Source organism: Phytophthora parasitica, assembly GCF_000247585.1.
Source record: "Phytophthora parasitica INRA-310 unplaced genomic scaffold supercont2.58, whole genome shotgun sequence".
Taxonomy (NCBI): Eukaryota; Oomycota; class Peronosporomycetes; order Peronosporales; family Peronosporaceae; genus Phytophthora; species Phytophthora nicotianae.
This window is the reverse complement of record NW_008649044.1, coordinates 322,931-344,511: the sequence shown is the minus strand read 5'-3', so window position 1 is coordinate 344,511 and position 21,581 is coordinate 322,931. Positions and strand designations below refer to the sequence as shown.

Genomic DNA, 21,581 nt, shown 5'->3' with positions numbered 1-21,581 from the left:
GCTTGCAGGTTCTGAAAGTGCATGGTCGGTCCCTATGCAGTGACTTACAGCGTACTTCCTGTATGTCACTATGATCCCCCGGATTAGTATCTACACCATTATTGCAAATTCTCAGATTCTGCAGCTAAGAAGAGCTCTTTACGTCGCGATGATGGCATTTGGGGACGATCCGGACGACGGTATGTCAGAGCGTCTGCTAGGGGAGAGTAAAGTAGGAAGCTCTGCGTCTACCGCCCCACTCAGCGACGATTTCGAGCTCATCTCGGAACGAGAGACGCTCGTGTTTGAGGATGACTTCTTCCGGCAGCAACAACGGCTCGGCAAGCGCGGCGGCTTCTTCCAGACGTACTTGATGGAGAAGATTCAGCCGGGATCAGGTATATCTCGCCCTTAGGATATTGCATCCTGCTGAGTTGATACTAATTGTTATTCTGCTGACAGTGAAAGGCTCCATGTTCACTATGACCGTCGCGATCGTGGGCGCTGGTGTCTTGGCGCTACCCTACGCCGTCCAACAGGCAGGTTTGGTGTTAGGCATCTCTTTAATTGCATTAGGAGCAATCGCTACAAATTTCACGTTGAGATTACTGCTGGAGTGTTCGGATCTGGGGCAGGCGCGGTCGTACATGGACTTGGCTTCGGTCACGGGAGGACGTAAGCTTGCAGGCTTTACTCAGCTGGTAGTGTGCATGAACCTGTTCGGAACGAGTATCGGCTACTTAGTCGGTAGTGCGGAGCTGATACAGCTTGCGCTGAGGACGTTCTTGGGCAGTACGAGCGAGAGTATCTTCCTGGATCGCCAGGCGTTGATCTTGATGTTGACTGGCTTGCTGGTGCTTCCACTGTCGTTGCTGCGAAGTCTGGAGTCGCTGAGGTTCTCGTCGTTATTTTCCATCGTGTGTATCATGTTCATGGCGTTGGTTATTGTGATCAAGTACTTCCAGTTCGTGCACGAAGGACTGGCCCCGACTATTGCGTACCAGCTCAAACACCTGCCGCTGTTCGACTGGCGCCTCAGCCACTTGCTGCGTGCTGTCCCACTTGTGGTGTTCTCATTTACGTGCCATCCGAATGTGCTTCCAATATATTTGGTACTTAAACGTCGCTCCAGCAGAAGAATGTATAAGGTCATGAATCGCAGCATCGGCATCGCCACGACTGTGTACTCGCTGTGTGGTTTCTTCGTAGTGCTCACATTCGGCGAGGCCACCCGGTCCAATTTTCTCAAGAACAACTACCACGGTGATGGCGCTGTGATAGCCGGGTGTCTAGGCTTCAGTATCGCTTTGATTCTTACTGTCCCGTTGTTCGTCCACACACTGCGGGACAACATCCGTGAGGCGCTGCTGGAGAACCGTCGACTGGATTTGGTGCGCCATGCTGGACTGTCGATGTTTCTGGTGCTCGCTGCGCTTATGGTGGCTTTAGGCTCTGGTGATATTGCATCAGTTCTCGGCGTTCTTGGTGCCACGACGAACCCGACGATCTGCTTCATGCTGCCAGCGTTTTTCATCTTCCGTCTGGGCGGCCAGCACCATCGAACAAGTCAGATGATCGCCGGCTTAATGGCAGTCGTCATGACTGTTGTGAGCGCGCTCAGTTTGCTGCAACAGATGCACTTCATCCTCTAAAGGCGCTCTCGCAGGTGTATAAACTTTAAAAACATGAGACGTATCCAGCTTGCAAGCTTTTGGCACCTTAAAAATTCATTCCCTTATTGGTCAAAATACTTCTCTAAATCCTTATCCTATTTGATAAAATAAAGCAAAATCAAACGTCCAGTTGAACCCTGACCATCACTCCGACATTCCGCACCATGGCGAACAGTGAGACCGAGGCGCTTGTACGCGCGCTCGGAGAGCTTGCCATCTCGCTGCGCAGACATCGAAGCAGCGGCACCAGTGGCAGCGCAGAGAAGCGCGCTGTGTTGAAGTGGTTGCGCGGCTTGAGTGGTGAGGAACTGGCGTCTTTGTGTTGCGTGGAGGACGTGGGCTTCGTCAAGACGCTGCTGCAGATGGCGGCGCTATCCAGAGCTTCCAGAGGCGGAAAAACGCGTGTACAGGAGTTCCAACTGCTACCTCATACTGCCACTGGTGCTAGCACTGCCCAGAACAAGCGCCTGGCAACTAAAGTGCCGTCCAAAAGCGATCTGAGGTGAGAGTGAAGATATTATTTGTGCTTAAAAGGTTTTAATAACTGTATTCGTTGATCTGTAGAGAATTTGTGAAGCGACCAGTTCTGCGGACGGTGGATGGAGACATAGTGGGCAGTTTTCACTCCAGAGAGTACGAAGAATGCTGTTTAAAGCTGTTGAAGAGCATGAGAGTGCTCAATACGCTGCAGTCGTGTGATACGGTGGCGCTGTCGATGGAATTTTTCCAACTGGTGGGGAAAGAAAGGAAATTTGCTGCAGATTTCTTCCATTTAATGGATGTAATATCGTGCGGTGAGTTCCTAATGGAGTGTCCGTCAGATATAGCATTGAAGAATCGCGTTTGGGGGGAGACGAAGGTAAGTGAAACGTACGTGATGCAGTGCAAGACAACAAGAGAACGCTGATTTAGTTTGAGTTTGTGGTGGTGTCTGCATATAGTGGCTGAAGAAACATGGTTACTACTCGCTCCAAGCACTATTCGTTAATCAAATTGTGCGAATGTGCTGTTCGAAACTGGGGCTATCGGTTATGAAGCTGACTTCGTTCGTGTTACTGGACAGGAACTTAATATTTGGGCCTTTTGGAAGCAACACCAAAGAGATGGTAGCTCGAAGATTCCCTTGCAAGGCATCGCGTCTAAACTTTACTTGATGCGCGAATGGGAAATGACAGGCTTGGATCAACGAAATGCAGTGCTGAAAGTGCTGGGTTCCAGGATTATCTCGCATCTTAGACATCTCAGTCAGTCGATGGCGAGCCATGCACAAGGATACCAACCCGCACGGTCATCGTTGGAAGCCCTTGTGAGCATCGTGAGCAAGACGATGCAGCGTATGGATCACGGTGTGCCAGTGGATACTTGCTTCACATGCTCTTTTGAGGACGCGATCTCCTCTCCACAAGCGGGGGTTATACAGCTCCTGTTGGCAGAGCATCTTCAAGAACAATGTTCGCTTCTACTTTGCGAAAGATTGTCGAAGGAAGAGGAGGCAGCACTTGCATTACGCACGTCAGGTTGTGCATCCACAAGCGATAGAGTTGGAGCTACGGACGACAAAAACTCGAAAAGTGCGAACCATTCCCAACGACGCCGAGCTAGTCGCAAGAAGATGCTCAAGCAGCGACGCCGCGAGGGCGAAATGCGCGCTGCTCAGCAAACGCGCTATAACAGCGTGTTACGCGAGCTCTCCCAACATTTCCGCCAGAAGCATGAAGAGACAATCGCGCGTGTGGATAAGGTGCTTCGTGATGTCATTGATACCGCTATTGACGATGGTAGTTTAACACCAGGCGGTTGGAGCATCACTTCCGAGATCAGTGCCAAGGACAACGTTCACTCGAAACCAAAAAGGAGGAAGAAGAAAGCAAGGAAGAAAAAGATGGGAATGATGGAGAGACATGGAGATGGCAGTAAGGGAGCTCTAGCCTCTATTTCCTCACCGCAAGCTCCTGTAAAGATGGCTCGCACACCTCACCGTGTGAGAGATGCAGGAGATGCTGAAGAGCACAGTGCTCCAACTACTGGCTCAGATTCGTCGCCGTCTCAGCATGATAGACTGCGTTTAATTGACTGCGGGAGTGATAGCGGGAGTACGCATGACGACGGCCCGCGGCTCAGTTTTTTCTCCAATGTTGGATCGACTGGAACGGCGTCACCTGCATCAGCACTACCACTACAGTCGTTTGGCGCACATTCTCTTTACTCCTCGAATACGACACCGTTTTTCCTGTCATTGGCACCACGAGACCACCATTCGCAACCATCCCGAGTTTCTCGACAAGACGCTGATGAAGATTCTGAGGATCACGAAGGTAATCACACGGCTCCAGGTGGCGCTGGGAGCACCGCTCACGAAGTTCAAGCGAGTGCTGAGACGTCCAATTTCGAATGGTACCTGCCATCGGTCTTTTCGTTGCAGACGTCTGCACACCGCACAATTTCCCCGACACCTGCCCTCGACTGGCATTTCAATCACTGGCAGTTCAAGGCTCCGGATGGAGGCATTTCGGACAAGGCTATATCATCTTCTACGGTCGCAATAGCTGAGCTAGACCCTCCACCGCCACCTTCATCTTCGTCGTCAACTTCTTCAGCATCGTCCCGTTTTACAAATGGGAGGATATCGGGATCAACGAAAAAGTATTCTTTGGCATCCTTTTCCAAGATTGCAGGGTTGGACGCAAGTCGGCGGGGTACCCACACGGAGCATGAAAAACAGAGTGTGACAGTGGCATCAATACGAGAGCATGGTGATGGCACATCGAGTGCTGTGGGCAGTGACAATGAGTCGGACTTCTTGTATCGCGAAGGAGGATTTTTTGACCGCCAGCGTGCTCTCAAACGTCGACGACGGCCATGGCCATTTGATTATGCCCGCGACAAGGACGAAGAGGAAATTGCTGAGGATCGTGATGCTCCGAGACGATGTCTTGGTGCGTCGGCAAGTGGAAAAAGCGATGTTTGGACAGAGTGTGTTCACTGCTGCAAATGTACTTGCCATCGCGCTAGCCTTAGACGCAAGGATGATGATTTTCCCGAGGAAAGCGAACCGTGCTACAACAATCGAAATGATTGCGACCAGCATGCCAAAGTGGCATCGCTTTCACCGGCAAGAGCAGATACACCAGCTGAAAACGATGCAATCGCCAAGGTTACAGTGGCGTTAGATCGTATTACTCAACTTGAGGAAAAACTGACCGAGAAAGCGAAGGTGCGTACTCATTCTGACAAAAGTTATTCATTTCCGTGTACTTACCAGTTGTTCATTCTGCTGCTTCTAGGTGATGGATGAACAAGCCTCTAATGCATCTGCGGAAATCACCACTTTAAAGCAAACAGTGGCGACGTTGACAGCTCAGTTGCACAACATCGAGAATAATATCCAAGAATTACAACTTCGCCAGGCCTCTGTCTCCGCAAACACGGGTGGTTTGGAGGATTCGTCGTTAGGCAACGCAAGCTCCTGTGGCTCGCCCGCTACTCCGTTTTCCCCAGCCCCATCGTCTCTAGACCAGCAGGTCGATAGCCCGCCTACCGCAGCACCTCCTCTTCCGGAAGCATACGCAGCTACAAACTCCGCCATGGGCCCATTCGTATCAGTACCGTTGTCGGTGCTACCACCACGAAGTAAACTACACTGGGACCTGTGCGAGTTCGCTGCCCAGCTTCAGGCAGATAGTGACGCTCGCCTTCCTGCGCAGCTGGCAGCGCAACGGTTGTGTACGGCGACGGTGCAATCGCTGTGGCCTCGTGCTCAGGTGCGGCCATACGGATCGCATGTGACGCGACTGGTACTGCCGTCAAGTGATGTTGATCTCGTGATCTGCCTACCAAAAGTTCGTCGCGATGCTCCTGCTGATGCTGCTGGTGTATTGGAAGGTCGAAATGCTATCAAGGAGACGTGGCAGCAGAACCTCGCGCGCAAGTTGAAGCAAGAGCCATGGGTTGTGCGGGATTCGGTGAAGACGCTACCACATGCTGCTGTCCCCATCATTACGCTCCTCACTGCTCCGCCGTACAACGTGAGACTCGACATCTCGTTCGAAGGTCCGGGTCACAACGGTTTGGCTACGAACGACGTCGTTCTTGCACTGTTGCATGAATTCCCACCACTAGCGCCAATGATGTTGGTCTTAAAGAGTTTTGCCATCGAGCGTGGCTTGGCAGTGGCGTACTCTGGCGGACTCTCATCTTACGCGTTGTTGCTGCTTGTGGCACGTTATCTCCAGGAACACAGTGACACAATGCCCAACGGGTTCGCGAACGCTTCCAGAGCTGTACAGCACAGTTTGTCGACGGTACAGGCGGGTGTGGCTGATTTCGGTCTAATGCTCATGGGCTTTTTGGATTTCTACGGCAACCGATTCGATCCACGCACAACGGGGATCAGTGTGGCTTCGCGTTGCTTTTTAAATCGTGAGAGTACGTTCATGGCAGGAGCTGTGGTTGGATCGACAGGCATGGGTGATCCTCATCAGGTACCACATCAGTATCAGCAATACGCGGCTGATGATGCGGCAGTGGATGACCGCACAAGCCAATACGGCTACGCTCAACATTGGCAAGTACCTGCGCAACCCCACATGCAGCTGTCACCAAATGCAGAAGGATTACGACGGTACGGCTATCGTTCTTCACTGGACTTACCGGCATCAAGAGCACTGGATGGAATGGGGGCTGCAACTGGACTTCTGGACTATCAGCTACAGCAGCAAACGTATGACCCGCACAAGTTCGACCCGGTGTTCATTGAGGACCCCTTATGCCCGAGCAACAATGTCGGAAGAAACTGTTTCCGTATCATGCAGATCCGACGAGCGTTTTCTGGGGCTCATCTCGCACTGCTTACTGCGTCGCGAGATCCTACTATGTTTGCAGACAATCGGATGGGTCTCGTGGCTGGTGTTGGACTCCATCCGGACAACATTCTCCGTGCCATCTTGGGCCCAGGTGCTCCTGTGAACGCGAAGTCCGATACTGCTGCTTCAACGACGGTCGGAGGCACAGCATATATCGGTGGGATGGAGCACCCGTACGCATTCCACCCGTACAACCAGCAGCAACAATATGCGTACCACCATCACCAGTACAACCAGCCACCACAACATCCTTTTCATCAAGCCAACGTCCATCAGCCACGCAGTGTGACTACTTGCAACAATGAGTCGACTTCACGACGACACAGCGAGAGTGAGAGTGCGAAGCTGACGACACGCTCAACCACCTCAGCAGCTAGCCACAGTGATCGGTCACGGAAACGCCATACCGGTAGTCCACGGCTAGTTCCCCAGATCAGTAGCCATAATTCCCACGCCCCAGCGCGTCTGCTTCGTCAAGGGTCCACGGAATACGGCAGGCAGTCACAGCGGCAATCTTCTTTGAAGCGGATCGACGGCCAGAGCATTGCAAAGGTGCTTAGCCGGAAGAACAGCGAACGCTCCATGAGCTTATCATTAAGCTTTGCCGATGTTGTACGTGACGGTGGAGGATCAAGTGGTACAGCTGCAATCGTCCCTAAGACTTCACCTCTCGCGCTCGCTCGACTGGCGCGGTTCTCGCGCGATGACATGGCACTGGAAGAAAGCATTAATGAACGCTGGGAAACCAAAGACGACTCGGAACTGAAGTGAAACTCAACGTGGTCGAGTGAGAAATTGCTGATCGGCAAGTGGAAACGCGTTAATTGGATAAATACGGCCGATGGCACGCCACATGTAAAAGCAAAAGCGACCAGCCAGCGCTACAGCGAGCGCCATTCCAACGAAGTTAGACCCTGCTGCGCGAGTTGGCATTTGATTTCACGCAAGGCTCAGTTCGACGAGCTAAAACTGTAGACGAAACCCTGAACAAGGTTGCAGAACAAGGCAATGCGTAAGTACTCGGTCCTCCTTCAGCACCTGTTGCAATCAGTCGTACCGATTTTTCGCGCCTGCGCTCGATGATGTCGAGCTTCATGAGCGTCTGCAAAATCTCCTTGCATCGAATTACTGGCAGCCCGCTATGCTTGACCAAGTCGGAGATAGAACTGTGTACCAAAGCCCAACATATTAGCAAATAGCAACACCAAACAAACCACATCCATGTCGAGGCGTACATGGCACAGTGTCGGTTCTTGAGATAGAGTACGATATTCTCGAGCTTCTTGAGCTCCGCGGGGCTTTGATACTTGCGCGGTATTTTCTCCCGAATATCTGCAGCAATCACCACCGTCAATAAACTCTTCAACTTGCCAGAAATTCCGTCATCAACGTACGGCGTTCCCACGTCCACGCCGGCTTCGCTGCCTTAGGTGCGGGTTTCCTTCTCTTTATACGAGCGTTATTCGAGTCCACCTTCGCCTGTCTCTTCATTCCAGTCGCAGGCTTTTTCTTCATCTGCTTGAGTTCCCCATTCGACAACTTGTCCGCAGTTTTCTTTCCACCCACTAGCATATTTTGCTCGCCGTTGCCGTCCGGAGACACGCGCGAATTGCTGGGCAGTTGGATACCGGTCCCTGGGGATGTCTGCTTCTTGTCTTGCGCAAGCGAGTTGTGTCCGCGAGTCGGAGCTGGGACGTTCTTGGGGTACGTCAGACACGACGCGTGCAGCGCCATGGCCCCCTGGAAGGCGCCAAACGCCGAGTTAAAGTCGTCCACCGCTTCATGCACGCGCGACAGCTGCTCCACCTGCTCCTGGAGCCCGCGTAGAGCACCACAAAGCTCTGCGAAGGGCTCGATAAGAGGATCCGCCATGTTCGTCGGTTTTTCAAAATGCGGTGGGAAAAGTGGTCAACATAAATTGGTGTGACGGTGGTGTAGTTTTAAAATGAAACGACGCGACGCTTCAAGATACATGTATATTCATCTTGTGCTCATTGAGCATATTTGTCTCCATGGCGAGCAACTTTGAGCTGGACCATGCGTATCTGCGCCAGACTGTGGGCGCTCCATTGACGGAGGCGATGGCTCAACTAGCGATTTTGCAACCAGAAGATCCTGTCGAGTTCCTGGGCAACTACCTGCTCAAGCACGTTGCCAATGTGGAGACGCAACAGAAGCTTCAAAAACAGAAGCAACGACCTGGACTCGTCACTCCGCGTGATAATACTCAACAAGACCCGGTTGACACGGAACAACAGCAGCACCAACTGGAGTGGGAAAAGGTGCTTGAGGAGGAGAAGCAAGTGCACGATCAGCTGCACAACGAACCGAGCATGGTGCTGGTGTTCCAGCGATTCCTAGAGTGGATCTGCTCAATGCTCAACGCTGAAGAAGCCTACATTGGTCGAAAGTGTGTAGACCCCCAAGGGAACTGCGTCATCCACTTCATAGCAAGCTCCAAGCATCCACAGTCTACTGTAGTCGACAACTTCGTGGCTCAGCCTACAGACGAAGGAGATGAAGAAGGAGTTCGCCGTGGAATCGGTGTCACGTTTGATGTGTTCAAAGAGATTGTACCAACCGATGAAGACGGCAATCCGGCAGTTGATACTGAAGGGAACGCGCTACCAGCATCTCCGCCAAAGTTCGTTCATATTGAGAATGTACTACGCGAGCCGCGGGTCAAATTCTTCGGTGTGCCAAAGCTAGGTGCACTCCTTGCGCGTGCTGGGCAGTACAAAAGCTATTTACATGCCGATGTGCGTAACGAGAGTAACCCAGAAGAACCTAATGTGCTCGAGCAGTGGCTTGTCTTTTCCGCTGACACGATTGGTCAAGCTCGACCCTTTACCAAGAAAGAGATTGACCGCTTCCGTCATGCCACTGAGCTCTTCCTAACTACACTCGAGGAGACTGAACGCGCACTTTACATAAAAGACAACGAGAGATGTCTATCCAACGATGAACCCCTACTACGAGAGTTCCTAGTGGCTTTTGCTGCACAAGTGGCAGTTCAAGAAGAAAATCTAGCAGCGCAATTACCGGGACCACCAGAAGGTGAAGAACTGAGTGAAGCAGCTCAGCAACAACGCGCTGCAAAAGACGCAGAGCTTCGTCTTTCCTTCCTGATGACGCTGCTAGTGTCACACATTCCAACGTTATCGCTCGCGTCTGCTCGAGTTGTGCCTTTCAAGGGATTCGTGCTGACAACGTTCGCAGCAGCACTGGAACTTCTTGGCTATACACGTCGCGAACTGTACAATCCCGCTACGGGTCAGCCAAGTTGGGACAAGATTTCGCCATTGCTTGGTGAGGCGATGCTAACGGAATCCTTAAACACCTTTGAGTCGTCTTTGGAGACTATGAGATCTTTGGCTGAAGCAGACAGCACTAGTGCTAACGGACTCCGTGCTGTCAGAAAAGCTCTGCCAGCAACGCCAACTGCAGTTGCCCAAGCGAAGCAAAACCTTGCCGAGATTGCTAAGGCAGATGTTGACACTGCGAGTCCTGTAGCCTCGTGCTTCTACATGTGGAGCCTTGCTGTTGTTGCACGTGCTGAGAGCATCACCGCTATGGCTGAGCAGGCACAACAGCTCGAGGATGAAACCGTGGCAGCGGCAGCAGGAGACGATGCGTAGACTAAGATGCTTTCACTTCAGCTTCCTTCTTCTGTTTCAATGCTCACGTTCAGGAGTGTCGCTGCAGTCTTGTGTAGCTGCCAGGACTTTTCGGCTGTTAATTTTTCTTAGTGAACTCCGTTGCTGCTTCATTTGTAGCCTCTCGCGTGCAAGACGCTTCATTTCATCTGCAAACTTGGTACGTTGAAGCTTTTGAGCTTCGTTGTGTCTACGTTGTACGATCTCAATTTGTTCCTTGATCCCTGCGTTGGTCTCCTGTGCGTCGTGTCGAGCATGATTAAGTAATTGCTTTTCATGAACAACACGCCGTTCGTGTGCATATTTCATAGCTGGTACCAATACATCTTCATCTGCACGGTATACAGCTTTAAGATGCGCTCGAATTTGGCTGCAACCTTTAATAGCAGCGTCTACACGTTCTTGTCGCAGGCGATGCAAATTCATTTCGACCTCCGAGTTTTCATTCCCAATCTTGCGCTGAGTCGACTCGTCGAAAACGATCGTATGGCCAACGTATTTGAACTCGTAGAAATAGTGGCGAGCTAACCGCTCGTAGCGTGGTTGCCAAGCTCCCTCTGCATCCTCACCAGTTACGGCTTTCATCGTTTCTTTTACGCGTTTACAAAACTCATCACTTGTTAATGCGCTCACTTCTCTATGATTTCCAGGGTTTTCATCAAGCATAGGTAGTGTCAGTGAAGCAGATATTTCGAACATAAGCTCCTCCCAAACTCGTACAAATACTGGGTAGCATACTCTGCTATCCGCGACCCATGCCTTTGTCTCAGTAGGAGTGTATCCATTCGTGAAGCTTGTTTGATACTGGTCTCTTAGTTTCCACGTACTGCTGGTTTTCTCTGGAAGAAGCGTTAGCGGGTTGCGTCCAATTGAGAGCACGTCAAGCTGTGCAAGGAGTCCATCAGCCAGTTCCAAGGGAAGTGCTTGCAAACCATTATTATACAGATCCAGCTTACGAAGCGAAGAACAGCGTTGAGCCATTTCGCGAGGTAACATCGTTATCCTGTTTCCATACAGATTCAGTACTTCCACTTGTGGAAGTTCATAAAGACACGGCTCGAGTTCGACGAGACGGTTCTCCGCTAGATCCACGTAACGCAAGGCCTTTAGATCTCCTAGACCCGGTTCAAGCGGTGTTGTGAGTGCATTGTACGAGCAACACAGATGAATTAACCTCTTCAGCATCGCGGTTGTTTGCGGGAACGTCACTAACTGGTTGTGCGATAGATCAAGCGTCGTTAGCGATTCGAGACATCCAAGCTCATCAGGGATACTGGCGAGCTGATTCCAAGACACGTCCAGCTCACGGAGGCTCGTTAAAGCACCAAGTTCAAGAGGTAGAGTCGTTAAACGGTTGTTCGATAGATAAAGCCTACGTAAGGAACGTAGCAGCCCCAGCGTGACAGGTAATGCCACAAGTCGATTGTGTGGCAGTCGCAATTCCTCCAGCAAACCCCAGTGTTCTCCACAACCTGAGGGAAGACATTGAAGCTCATTGTTTTCTCCATTCAGCATGACCAGTTCAGAGAGGTTACCCACTGCAGAAGGCAGCGATCCGAGAGCGTTGGATTTGAAATTCAACTCCTGGAGCTTGGGCATCGCGCCAATGCTATCCGGTAATGTCGAGAGTGCATTAAACGACAAGTTTAAGCTGCGAAGACTTTGGAGCTGCGAGCCGAAAACGTCTTTGCCCAGTCGCTTTTGATCGCAAGCACTGAGGTCCCAAATGCTTAGTTCTCGCAGTTGTTGCAAACTGTTTGGAAGCCGCTTGAGTGTTGGATTTCCTCGCAGATTGAGTCGAACCAGCTTCACTAGATTATCACCTATGTCGTCCGATAGAACTTCGAGCACATTATTCACCAAGTTGAGTTCTTCGAGCGAGTAAAGACCTTGACAATTATCTCCGAATCGCGCTATCCGATTATATGCCAAGTGTAGCACACGAAGTTCATGTAGATGTGTCAATCCTTTTGGCGTAGTAGTTAGTCGGTTAATGCGAACATCAAGAAGCTGCAAGTCACGCGCTTCTCCGATTTCTTCTGGAAGAGCACTCAACGCGTTGTTACTGATATCCAGCGACTGTAGAGAGAATAAGTGCGTGAAGATGGCTCCCGGGAGGCTTTGAAGCTGGTTGCGCGACAAATCCAAGATAAGCAGACTCGACAGCGATGAGAGAGCGTCTCGACCATGATATAAGTCGTGTGGGAACTCCTTTAGTCCATGACCACGTAAATCTACAACGTCGTCGCCACAACGTGCTTTGCGTCGAATGATCCGCTCCATCTTGGACATCATGAGCTCCTGCACCACTTCGCGTTCATGAATAACACGTTTTCCCCCCTCAGCTTCAGCACGATCAAGTAATCTTCGCTCTTCGCGAGCTTGTCGATCCTTAATCGTACGTTCCTTCTTTCGGTTGATCTTGTACTGACGTTCACGAAGCGCCTCTTTTGTTCGCGTAGACGTAGCAGCTTGCCGTTGCTGCTGAAACAAACGTCGGGATTCCTCCTGTTCAGCTGCACGTCGCTCCTTCTCAAGGCGAACTACAACTTCCTTCGCTTCAAGCGCTGCACGTAGCTCTTCCTGCTCTTCTCGATGTATCTCGTCCAGCAACGCATTCTGCATTTTCTCCATCATTTTCTTACCTTTCTTTTGACCACCAAACCCTTCAACATTTCGCTTTTGTAACTCATCACGTGCATCCACCAGCTCCACCCATGCACGTTTGAACTGTTCTAGCGACATCGTCGCCGATCTAGGGAGCTTCACACGAGCCAGTTTACAAGCCCGTTTAGTCTTGAGAGGAACTCCAAGCAGCTCCAGCGCTTTCTCGTATTCAAAGGCATTCAGCAGCTCGTCTCGATCTCCATCTAATTGGCGAAATACATCGATCGGGGATAGAGTCTGCGAGTTCGTAGTCTTGTTGTCATCTCGTTTCTGCTTCTGCTGGGCACGCAAGTAATTGGTTATATACATCGCGATGACAAACTCTCGTTCATCGATGTATCCTCTGCAAGAATACACACCATTAGTATAGTCACAACCCGTAAATGATATCAGACTCTACGCACTTGTTCTGGTCGTCCACCAATTGAAAGAAGCGTTTAGCTTTAGATTCTAACAAATTGACTTTCATGTAAGCGAGCATTTGCTTGTATTCTAGAGGCCAAATAGCATCCAAGTGAGCCAACAACACGTGAGCAAACAAAATGATGTGATGTACCTTCGAAGTCGATCGAATCGGACTTGTCCTGGTCGAACATTCGGAACAGTTGGCGCGCATTGCGTTGTAGTGCATCGAGAGATAACTCTTCTTCGCCTTGAAGCTGATCTTGCTCCACCTCCATGACAGTCTGCAAGAAGCGGCTGGAGAGAGCCTCCATCTCTTGTGCAACTTGTTCCGCTGACTTCGCTGGCGGGACGTACGTCTCAAAAGCTCCATACGCGAACACAAGCATCTGTGCTGTAGGGGGCTTTGCAGAGGCAGGTTTCCCGATAGCCACACTTGCGAATACTAGCGGATCGAACACTAACAGCTCCTGCTCAAACAAGCGTGGCATGTGCGAACCTTTCCACTGGCCATCAGGTCCACAATCGAGCAGCACAGTTTGGCCACTAGCCTCCATCTTGTGCACGCTGCGTTCATCGTCCAAAGCTGGTTCATTCCCTCGTGATAACATTACGTACAATAGCAGATCGCGTTCATTTCGGATACGAACGTCTTCGAAGCGCAACCAATACGTCAGCACAGGGTTTGAAGATCCAAACGAAATTGGATGCCGCCGTCGAATTAGCTGCAACACGAAGCAGGCATGGTAAGTTGATTGTTCACGCATCCGTTGCAGTACACGTACACTCACCTGTATTCTTCCGACAATCTCACGGGCAGGAGCAGCTTTCACAGAACGAAGTGCAGACAACAAGCGGTTCTCCTTGGGTTTAAACGGATTCATCACTGTAGTCCGTGGACTGTAGTCATGAAGAACTGCTTCCAGCAACACGATCGTCTCCATGCCTTCTTGTCCGCCATCCAGCTTGCTTCGCCCTGTGAATAGATAGACACAAAACTAGATGCGAAACTGCATTTTCAATTTTACCTTACAAGATATTCTAAGTCAGTCGACTTAGATGATCTGTTCCTGTCGGTATGACTTCCGGCATATCGTCGTGCTCTGCTCTCGCAGCGCTGACAGGCCGCGCTATTGTACAGTGTAAATTACTATCGTCGCCTTGACGTTGTCGTTCCCTTTAGAGCTGACGGCGGTGGGTGCCCACAACAGATGCAATTGTGCTCACGCTACTGGCAGTTGTGCTAGTGCTGTACGGAGGTTGAGCGTAGTCTCTGTCTTTCTCGTCCTCTTGGGCAGTTGTACCAGTACTGCCGACCGTCGTGGTGTTAGATGCCGTGTTTCGGATAACAGTGGTCACTTTAGTGTAGCGCGACGGGATCGTGACGAAGTACTTGTTCATGGCCAGACAGAAGCGTTTGCGGTAGTGCTTCGGATTGAGCACGGTGATCTCGCCTTCCTCCTGGATCAATCGTTTACCAGCGTGCTCCATCATCTTCATGAAGTCATACTTGTGAATATAGTCGATGATACAGGCCACCAGCTCCTGTTTGTTCACATCGTAGCCCACGAGCATGGAGTAGTCTGTCGCTTGGACAGACGCTAAGAAGGTCGTATCGTTCATAATCGCTGACAGAAGCAGCGATAACGCCGACTCTTGCAGAGGCAGCGGGATGCCGCCTGCTAGCTCCACGAAATTACGATCCCACAGAACGCTACGGCTATCTCCGTTGTGATCTTCTTTGTACCGTCCTTCCATCTTGCCCTTCAGATCAAACGAAAAGTCCACTTCGCGTCCGTACATGAGATTCTCCATCACAATCACGCACATTCGTACGTTTGGATCGCTATCACCACTCTGCGTCGTGTTCGAGATCGAAACCTTGTAGATACCGAGCACTTTCGACAGCATGGACGACAAGTCGTTCTCGAACGTCTTTGCCATGTAGCAGAAGTACTCGTTCGCCATACTCAAGAACATTTGCAGTTCAATCTCCGGGATGGCCTTCGCGATGAAGCGTTCATCGCGCGTCTTCAGGAAACCAGCACCAGACTTACCACCAGCTGCATTCCATTGCTGGCAGTTGCAAAGAGATTCCACATAGTTCCTGTCACCACCATAGTATAATTTTCGAAGCGCGTGGAATTGCATGGCATAATACGACTTGCAGCTGAAGCGCATGGCAGATTGGAACTGGTTCTCGTCCACAAAACTGTGGTCGACGTTGTTTCGCGTAGTGGAGCGCAGAATGCGCAGCATGCTCCTGATCTCGTCGGATTGAACGCAGTCAATTGGTGGCGACGTGCCGTTCGTCTTAGCCTCGAGAGCATATCGGGTGGCCTCCTTCCTCATATTTTCGCTGATGCACTGGCTGTACTCGTTCGAGAACAGTGAGTACGCCACCACCGAAGTCGGTTGCTTAGCGTTAACCAGCACAGTAGCCTTATTGGCACCCAACGGCAGACTAGGATGCCACTCGAGAAGACGTTTAGGTAGTGCCAGGTATCCCAAACCGTCAGGCTTCTTCGCTTGTTGCGTCAACCGGAAGTTTTCCAGTGCTTTCTTGGACGCAAGCGCCCCCATCGTTGAGGACACATGACCGGGTACACCCAAGGCTGAGACGGACTGTTTAAACACGGGAGCTGCTGGATAAGACTCCGTTTCTGCCTTGTAGTCAGCGGGAAACGAGTGGCTTGACTCATCGTAGCGATCGTAGCTTTCATCTGTGTCCCATGGCTCTGATTGTCGCGAGCTGGTAGTTCCATTCTGTCGCAACGTGTTGGCGACTTCGTTGGCAACTTCAGCCATTCCGCCCGCTGGAGAAGCGCTCTTTGCAGCAGCCAAGCTGCGGGCAAAGCTCGCGAGATGCGCTAGGTTTCCAGGCTCCTGGAAGTTGATGTTCACTGGCGTTGCTTCGAGTTCACTGGGAGTAGCGGGCTCACTGTAGCGGTCGCTGAATTCTGCTTGCTGTGCTAACTGGTCGAACCAAGCCTTGGGCAGCGCGCTCTTTGGGCTATTAACTAGGCTGGCCATTGTTGGCTTCACTGTGGCCTGCACAGCTCGTGTGATACGCAAGCTCCAACCAACAGCATACTCGTAAATTTCCCGAAAGTGAGCGTTGTACGCAAATACATCTTGCGGTGGATTCGATTCGATCTTGGCTCCAAAGCAGGAATACCATTGCTGGACTTCATTCCTCAAAATCTTCAAGTTCTGCTTGGCATGGAGCGGTGTGACTAAATCTGCCATCGACTCAGCAACTTTCGAAGTTGTGACGCCGTAAACTTCACGAACGAGATCGCAGAGATCATGGATGGCATCAAGCTGGACCTGGTGATCGATATGTTCCTGCCAGAGTGCCGGCTGCAACGCAACGTGGAGAACAGGTTCGAGAGGCTCCACATGAACACTGACAACTCGTCCACGACGAGAGAAATAATGTACCAAAGAGGAATCCCGTGACCCACTCACACCAGCCAAATGGGGAAAGCGGGCGCAATCGATGTCCATGGCCTTCCCATAGAACATATCCTCCAGAAATTTGCCAAACGAGTAGTTCCACAAGTCACTCGGCACTACCGTATACTCTGAGGACAAATGGTTCCCGCCACTCATATTGCGCGACCACATCAGCACGTCTTCGGATCGAACTCGTTGCAGGACAGCACGATAGTTGAACTCCCGAAGGAATTCAGCTGGGGGTAGTTGGTCACTCGAGTCCTTGAAATCAGTCAAGTCCTTCACGCGCACGATCACACGGCCCGTATCGTGGGAGAACGACAGCTTCGACGTCGAGAACGCGCGTTTAAACTCAGTTTTGCTGCTAGAAAAGCAGAAATTGTCGAAGAATTGGCCAACCGACATGTCGTTCGAGCTGTAGAAGTCGATGCACATCATGTCTGCTTTGGACGCCGTTTTACCCTCCAACGTGCTCCAGCAGGTTGAAAACAGGATGCGATCTCTGAGCGAACTGGACGACTTTGCTCCGCACGTGCACCAATGGGGATGACCGGACTGTACAACGGTTGTGCTTGATGGGATGCTGTCGTCGTCGTCTGCTCCACGAACCACTCGAAGCGAACTAATGTTGTTGAACCGAGTATGAGCCTTGCACCATTTGCACATCGCCTGTGTCTCCTTCAGAGCGGCACGCATCGACAAAGAATTAGACTTGAGCGAGATATACAAGGACGTCGACGACTTGGCAAACCATTCCTCTGCCACAGAGCGCTCATGGTTCTGGCTAGGAGCAATATATCCGTAAGCTGCCAGCATAGACCGCTGAAGTCGCATATTGTACGCAGCACGGATGATGGCAGTCAGCACATTGGTGATCTCTGTGAAAACGCCGGGTGTTCCTCCACGCAAGCACAACGTGCATCCTTTTGACGTGATGCCTCCTTCGAACACGATGTTTTGGCGTTGAGTGCGCTTTTTCCGCTGCCTGGAAATTGCAGAGCCGTCCTCCGCTACGTAAAATCCATCCGCGTTGGCTCTAAAAGCAATTTTCTTCGCACTTTTCGGTTCTTGGTCGCTCAGTAAAACGTAAAATCGTTTGCAGGTACCGATAACCCCAACATCTGACATTTTGTCAATGTGGTCATACGATGTGAGTACAGAGGCACCCGTGCAGCGAGCAATACGCTGCAGGTCGATCAATCGGACGTTTTTGACGACTGAAACGCTGGCTTTGAACAGCAACTCCTCGGCAACTCGGTGCACGTGGCCTTCAAACATGACAATATCGGGGTTCAGAGTCAGGATTTTCTCCGTGACGATATGCATGTACTCCACTTCTTGACCAGCAACACTCTCCAACGACGAAATAGCCTCCTTCTTGCGCTGGTAATCTAAAGCTGAGGCGATCAAAAGGATACGCGGGTTCAGGATGTCGCTCCTCATTCCTTTGCGGGCCAAACTTTTGTGAACGAGAACGCCGTCGATGAAGAAACTATCTTGCACGCGGCCTCCGTCTAAGCATTGAACACGGACATAATGCATAATGTCCAGCAAATCACCTTTATCCGGCTCGCAGGATACAGTAAGCGCCGCTCGGTGAGCGAACAAGCTGATAATCTGCATCCATCTATGCTGCTCGACCATCAACAACTGCGACACTGCCGGAGAGCTGTCCAACAAATGAAATATACGCTCTTCGATGCGATCGCGAGCATCTTTTGACATTTGCTCCATAGCCGCTTCACGTCTGGAAACACATTTAGGGTCTTCTGCCTCGTTGTGAACATCCTTGGACAATCCAACCATGGCAAGAATGCCGCTATCCTTCGATGCTAGTTTGTTGGGGCCGAATGGGCTCCACTGAACAGCGTTTCCAAAGCGCGGTGTTTCAAATGACACAGACATGGCTTTAGGTCGCGTTGTCAGAGCATTTGAGGTAGGAGGGTATGCTCCTGCAAGTCGAGCCTGAGCGTTTGACTCTGCCACGAGACGCTTAAACTCTGCCGCACTCCAGCGATGATTGCTTGGGTTACATAAATCTGCCTGACTGTTGGAGCGCTTGAGCTTTCGCGACGTGTGCTGAGCATCTTTTCTTCCAAACAGTATCAGTGGCTCGCTAAATGTCCTCAATCTGCGACCAGTACCATGGCCAGTCTGCTTGACTTCCTTCGTCAACTCATGCAAATGAGGCTGATGCGCCAAATGCTGTGCACTTGCAACGATTTGAACCTTCGGGAACATACTAAATAGAACGGGCGGTCGAGACTTCTCGGGCGGTTCACTTACGCGCATATCATCGCTGATCTCGTCCTTGTCAAATAGCTCCGACTTGTCCAGCTGCTTGTAATTGGACGCATCTGACGTCGAGCGTTCCATCGCTTCAGCAATATGCTGCGGCATGAGTAACAGTGTCGGTGCAGGTGGAGAGCTCGCCGGCTTCTGCGGATCCTCCTCGAAATTGGCGCCTGTGAGCTCCATTTGCAGTCCTTCTCGTAGCTGTCTATGGCACGTATGGCACACCAATTGCTTCCTCAGTCTTTCAATAGATTCGTCTACTTTGTTGCCTCCAAATGACTGTGGCAATCTCGCACAACAATTCGCACAGAAGATCTGACCGCATGAGCGACAGTGATGTCTCCGTCTGAAGAACGTGAACAGCTGCTCGCACTCATAGCAGGCTTTACTGGACCTGTCCGACATCCAAAAGTGCTTAAACGACCTGGATCTCTGCCTTCCGAGCGTCGGGGAGTTCTGTTCCTGTATCTGCATAGGCTCCTGCCTCTGATCCTCAGCCTGGTTGTCTCGAAATTGTTTTACGCCGGGTAAATGATGGCCCTGCGGCGACGGGAACTGTGTGAGCGCGAACGGGTTGCGGTCTACATTCATCTCGTGTTCTCTCTGTGCCAGGTCGATCTCGATGTGGTCGCCGAGATCCGGCACCTCGATGGCTGTACCATCACTCCTGTTCTCGTTTGCGCAGAGTGCACGTCGTATCGTGCTCAGGACGCGCTGTAGACTCACACCACGCATGGATTTGCCGTTAATAGCGACAACCAGCGCCGCTGGGTGGATACCCAGCGTCTCGGCGTCACTACCAGGCAGCACAAAGTTGACACAGACGCGGAAATCACGGCGTGATGAGGCCACCAATTGTACACCTAAAAAAGCGTCCATAGAGCTGAACATGGTGCCCACGCGCTCGTCTGACCGCAGCCTGGCCACCGGCAGCGTCGAAATCTTCTCTACAGAGCGTGTGAACTGCTCCAGTGACGTGTATCCACCAAGGCCTGTGCGGCTGTTACGCGCGATGCGCGTGGCGGGGCCCGTGAATGTCAGGGGCGCGCCATTGGGTACTGAAAAGAGCGCCAACTCGCGCGACGACGACAGGGACGACGCTCGCCCAGCCTTCAGCCTCGCCGGAGACTCGGGCGCAGACACGCACGCGCTCGTTAACTGCCGGAAGGCACCGCAAACGGTCGCCATTGCGCTCTCTTATGCCGTGGAATGCGGACTGCCCAGCTGAAGTTGCTGTATAGAGAAATGACCATCACTCCTTTGGCGTCCACCTGGAAATTTGTGTCAGACGTGACACTAGAATGGCCGATTTTCAATTTGGCTGTTGCGGGGCAGGCCTATTGACGAGACCGTGACTGAACTACACAGAACCAGGAGTTGGGAATCCCAACTTTCTGCCAGCAAGCAGACTCTGCTTCGTGGCAGAAAGTTGCGGCATACTAGTACTGAAGTACAACAGCTTACACGATCGAATGTATGGACTCTACGGCAATGGTGACGAAAACTGAGTGGAGAATCTAATGATACCAGAGCTTTATTTTATACTTGGGGCCAGAGGAGCAGCCGCCGATTGCAGCTGAGCTGTTGTACGGTTTGAACACCCACCACCACGACTGGGCTTATGCGGAGTTAAGTTACCAGCCGACGTGTCGCCACCGCTTCCTCCCATGCTTCTTTTTATTATGGGGAACCAACGATCTGGGCGACGTGGTCGTACACCTTGCGGACGAACACTTCGTCCAGGATGCGGTACTCAATCACAAAGGCGAGTAGGCGTTGCCAGCTTGCGGCCAGCAGCTCGCTCACCTCCAGCACGACAAAGGCGCGATAGTATCGCTGGTACAGGAAAATAAACACGCGGATGAGTCCGTTGTAGAGTCCACGCACATTAGCAATCTGCGTTGACAAATTGCCACCACTAGTGGCGCGTCCGTTGTCGTTGGAGCTCAGAGCACTGTGCAGGCGGCGCATGAGTTCGTCCACAGCGCGGCCCTCGGCAGTGGGCGTCTTGATGTCCGAGAGCATGTCGTACATGATTGAGACTTCACTGTAGAAGTCCGCGGCCATCTCCTCGGCCAAGCCCACAGCCTCAGCAGGTGACACCACCGACGGATCCACATAAAAGTCCGCGAACTGCATTAGAGTGGCAGGTGGCGGCGACGCGGACGTCGAAGTCGGCGTGACTGGCGTTTGCTGACAGACTACGCTGCTGCTGTAGTTATTGTTGTTACTCGTCGCTCCATATCCGTTGCCGTTGCGCACTACCGTGGATTTGCTAAAAGGCGACGAGTTGCGGAGACGCTTGTGCACCATCACCTGGTCCTGGAGCGGTCTGCAAACGGCGACATTGCGGCTGCTGTTCAGAGAGGGGAGAGTGGGGAAGCTCGGGGGTCGTTCGCGTTTCATGCTACGGGGGATAGAGTTCGTCGTTTCCTGGCCTGCCTACTCGCCACCTGGCCTTCCTCGCCCGCGTTCGTTCCAGCGCCCACAGAGCTTCTTTGCCTTTGGCGGGCGCCGCGATCGGCCGCAGCAACCTCAAGTGCGATCACTGCGTTTTTTGACAAAAGTAGCCACATCCAAGCAGAAGG

The 21,581-nt window shown here is 51.7% G+C and overlaps 7 protein-coding genes across 18 annotated transcripts; 3 read left to right on the top strand and 4 right to left on the bottom strand.

The window, feature by feature from the left end:
• The first annotated feature begins 65 nt into the window (after positions 1-65).
• On the top strand, positions 66-1,781 carry PPTG_16617. Of its 2 annotated transcripts, XM_008914202.1 has the most exons (3): positions 113-377; positions 442-518; positions 615-1,694. In XM_008914202.1, exons 1-3 carry the CDS (start codon positions 149-151, stop codon positions 1,629-1,631), a joined length of 1,323 nt encoding a protein of 440 aa, XP_008912450.1. In that variant the 5' UTR covers positions 113-148; the 3' UTR covers positions 1,632-1,694. The 2 variants fall into 2 exon arrangements, with proteins under 2 accessions (XP_008912449.1, XP_008912450.1); XM_008914201.1 differs by having other exon boundaries at positions 66-377; positions 442-1,781.
• On the top strand, positions 1,766-7,916 carry PPTG_16616 (hypothetical protein). Of its 9 annotated transcripts, none has more exons than XM_008914192.1 (5): positions 1,774-2,154; positions 2,217-2,511; positions 2,594-2,647; positions 2,716-4,866; positions 4,937-7,916. In XM_008914192.1, exons 1-5 carry the CDS (start codon positions 1,817-1,819, stop codon positions 7,283-7,285), a joined length of 5,187 nt encoding a protein of 1,728 aa, XP_008912440.1. In that variant the 5' UTR covers positions 1,774-1,816; the 3' UTR covers positions 7,286-7,916. The 9 variants fall into 9 exon arrangements, with proteins under 9 accessions (XP_008912448.1, XP_008912447.1, XP_008912444.1 ...); XM_008914193.1 differs by having other exon boundaries at positions 1,777-2,154; positions 2,230-2,511; XM_008914200.1 differs by having other exon boundaries at positions 1,766-2,154; positions 2,230-2,511; positions 2,594-4,866.
• On the bottom strand, positions 5,951-8,407 carry PPTG_16615. Of its 2 annotated transcripts, none has more exons than XM_008914190.1 (4): positions 7,909-8,407; positions 7,750-7,846; positions 7,572-7,680; positions 5,951-7,497 (listed from the first exon to the last, which is right to left on the bottom strand). In XM_008914190.1, the coding sequence occupies exons 1-4, from the start codon at positions 8,384-8,386 to the stop codon at positions 7,465-7,467; spliced, it is 717 nt and encodes a 238-aa protein (XP_008912438.1). In that variant the 5' UTR covers positions 8,387-8,407; the 3' UTR covers positions 5,951-7,464. The 2 variants fall into 2 exon arrangements, with proteins under 2 accessions (XP_008912438.1, XP_008912439.1); XM_008914191.1 differs by having other exon boundaries at positions 5,951-7,483.
• A 119-nt stretch (positions 8,408-8,526) lies between these two features.
• PPTG_16614 (hypothetical protein) lies at positions 8,527-10,152 on the top strand (the record flags this gene model as incomplete). Its single annotated transcript, XM_008914189.1, has 1 exon — positions 8,527-10,152. The coding sequence occupies one exon, from the start codon at positions 8,527-8,529 to the stop codon at positions 10,150-10,152; it is 1,626 nt and encodes a 541-aa protein (XP_008912437.1).
• PPTG_16613 (hypothetical protein) lies at positions 9,433-14,183 on the bottom strand (the record flags this gene model as incomplete). The annotated part of the gene is made up of 5 exons (XM_008914188.1): positions 9,433-13,180; positions 13,242-13,329; positions 13,394-13,796; positions 13,854-13,964; positions 14,031-14,183. 5 exons carry the CDS (start codon positions 14,181-14,183, stop codon positions 10,189-10,191), a joined length of 3,747 nt encoding a protein of 1,248 aa, XP_008912436.1. The 3' UTR covers positions 9,433-10,188.
• A 55-nt stretch (positions 14,184-14,238) lies between these two features.
• Positions 14,239-20,339, bottom strand: PPTG_16612. Of its 2 annotated transcripts, XM_008914187.1 has the most exons (2): positions 19,314-20,339; positions 14,239-19,194 (listed from the first exon to the last, which is right to left on the bottom strand). In XM_008914187.1, exons 1-2 carry the CDS (start codon positions 19,368-19,370, stop codon positions 14,419-14,421), a joined length of 4,833 nt encoding a protein of 1,610 aa, XP_008912435.1. In that variant the 5' UTR covers positions 19,371-20,339; the 3' UTR covers positions 14,239-14,418. The 2 variants fall into 2 exon arrangements, with proteins under 2 accessions (XP_008912435.1, XP_008912434.1); XM_008914186.1 differs by having other exon boundaries at positions 14,239-20,339.
• Positions 20,320-21,551, bottom strand: PPTG_16611 (hypothetical protein). Its single transcript, XM_008914185.1, has one exon. It carries the CDS (start codon positions 21,397-21,399, stop codon positions 20,674-20,676), a length of 726 nt encoding a protein of 241 aa, XP_008912433.1. The 5' UTR covers positions 21,400-21,551; the 3' UTR covers positions 20,320-20,673.
• Positions 21,552-21,581: the final 30 nt, after the last annotated feature.

Bases quoted from the DNA above. Each gene is read 5' to 3' on its own strand.
- PPTG_16612 (XM_008914186.1), bottom strand. From the start codon at position 20,181: ATGGCGACCGTTTGCGGTGCCTTCCGGCAGTTAACGAGCGCGTGCGTG.
- PPTG_16616 (XM_008914192.1), top strand. From the start codon at position 1,817: ATGGCGAACAGTGAGACCGAGGCGCTTGTACGCGCGCTCGGAGAGCTT. The intron at 2,648-2,715 runs GTGCGAATGTGC...GTTACTGGACAG, and splicing joins CACTATTCGTTAATCAAATT to GAACTTAATATTTGGGCCTT. The intron at 4,867-4,936 runs GTGCGTACTCAT...TGCTGCTTCTAG, and splicing joins AACTGACCGAGAAAGCGAAG to GTGATGGATGAACAAGCCTC.
- PPTG_16615 (XM_008914190.1), bottom strand. From the start codon at position 8,386: ATGGCGGATCCTCTTATCGAGCCCTTCGCAGAGCTTTGTGGTGCTCTA. The intron at 7,847-7,908 runs GTACGTTGATGA...TGATTGCTGCAG, and splicing joins GGCGTGGACGTGGGAACGCC to ATATTCGGGAGAAAATACCG. The intron at 7,498-7,571 runs GTACGACTGATT...AACCTTGTTCAG, and splicing joins AGCGCAGGCGCGAAAAATCG to GGTTTCGTCTACAGTTTTAG.
- PPTG_16617 (XM_008914201.1), top strand. From the start codon at position 71: ATGATCCCCCGGATTAGTATCTACACCATTATTGCAAATTCTCAGATT. The intron at 378-441 runs GTATATCTCGCC...TTCTGCTGACAG, and splicing joins GAAGATTCAGCCGGGATCAG to TGAAAGGCTCCATGTTCACT.
- PPTG_16611 (XM_008914185.1), bottom strand. From the start codon at position 21,399: ATGAAACGCGAACGACCCCCGAGCTTCCCCACTCTCCCCTCTCTGAAC.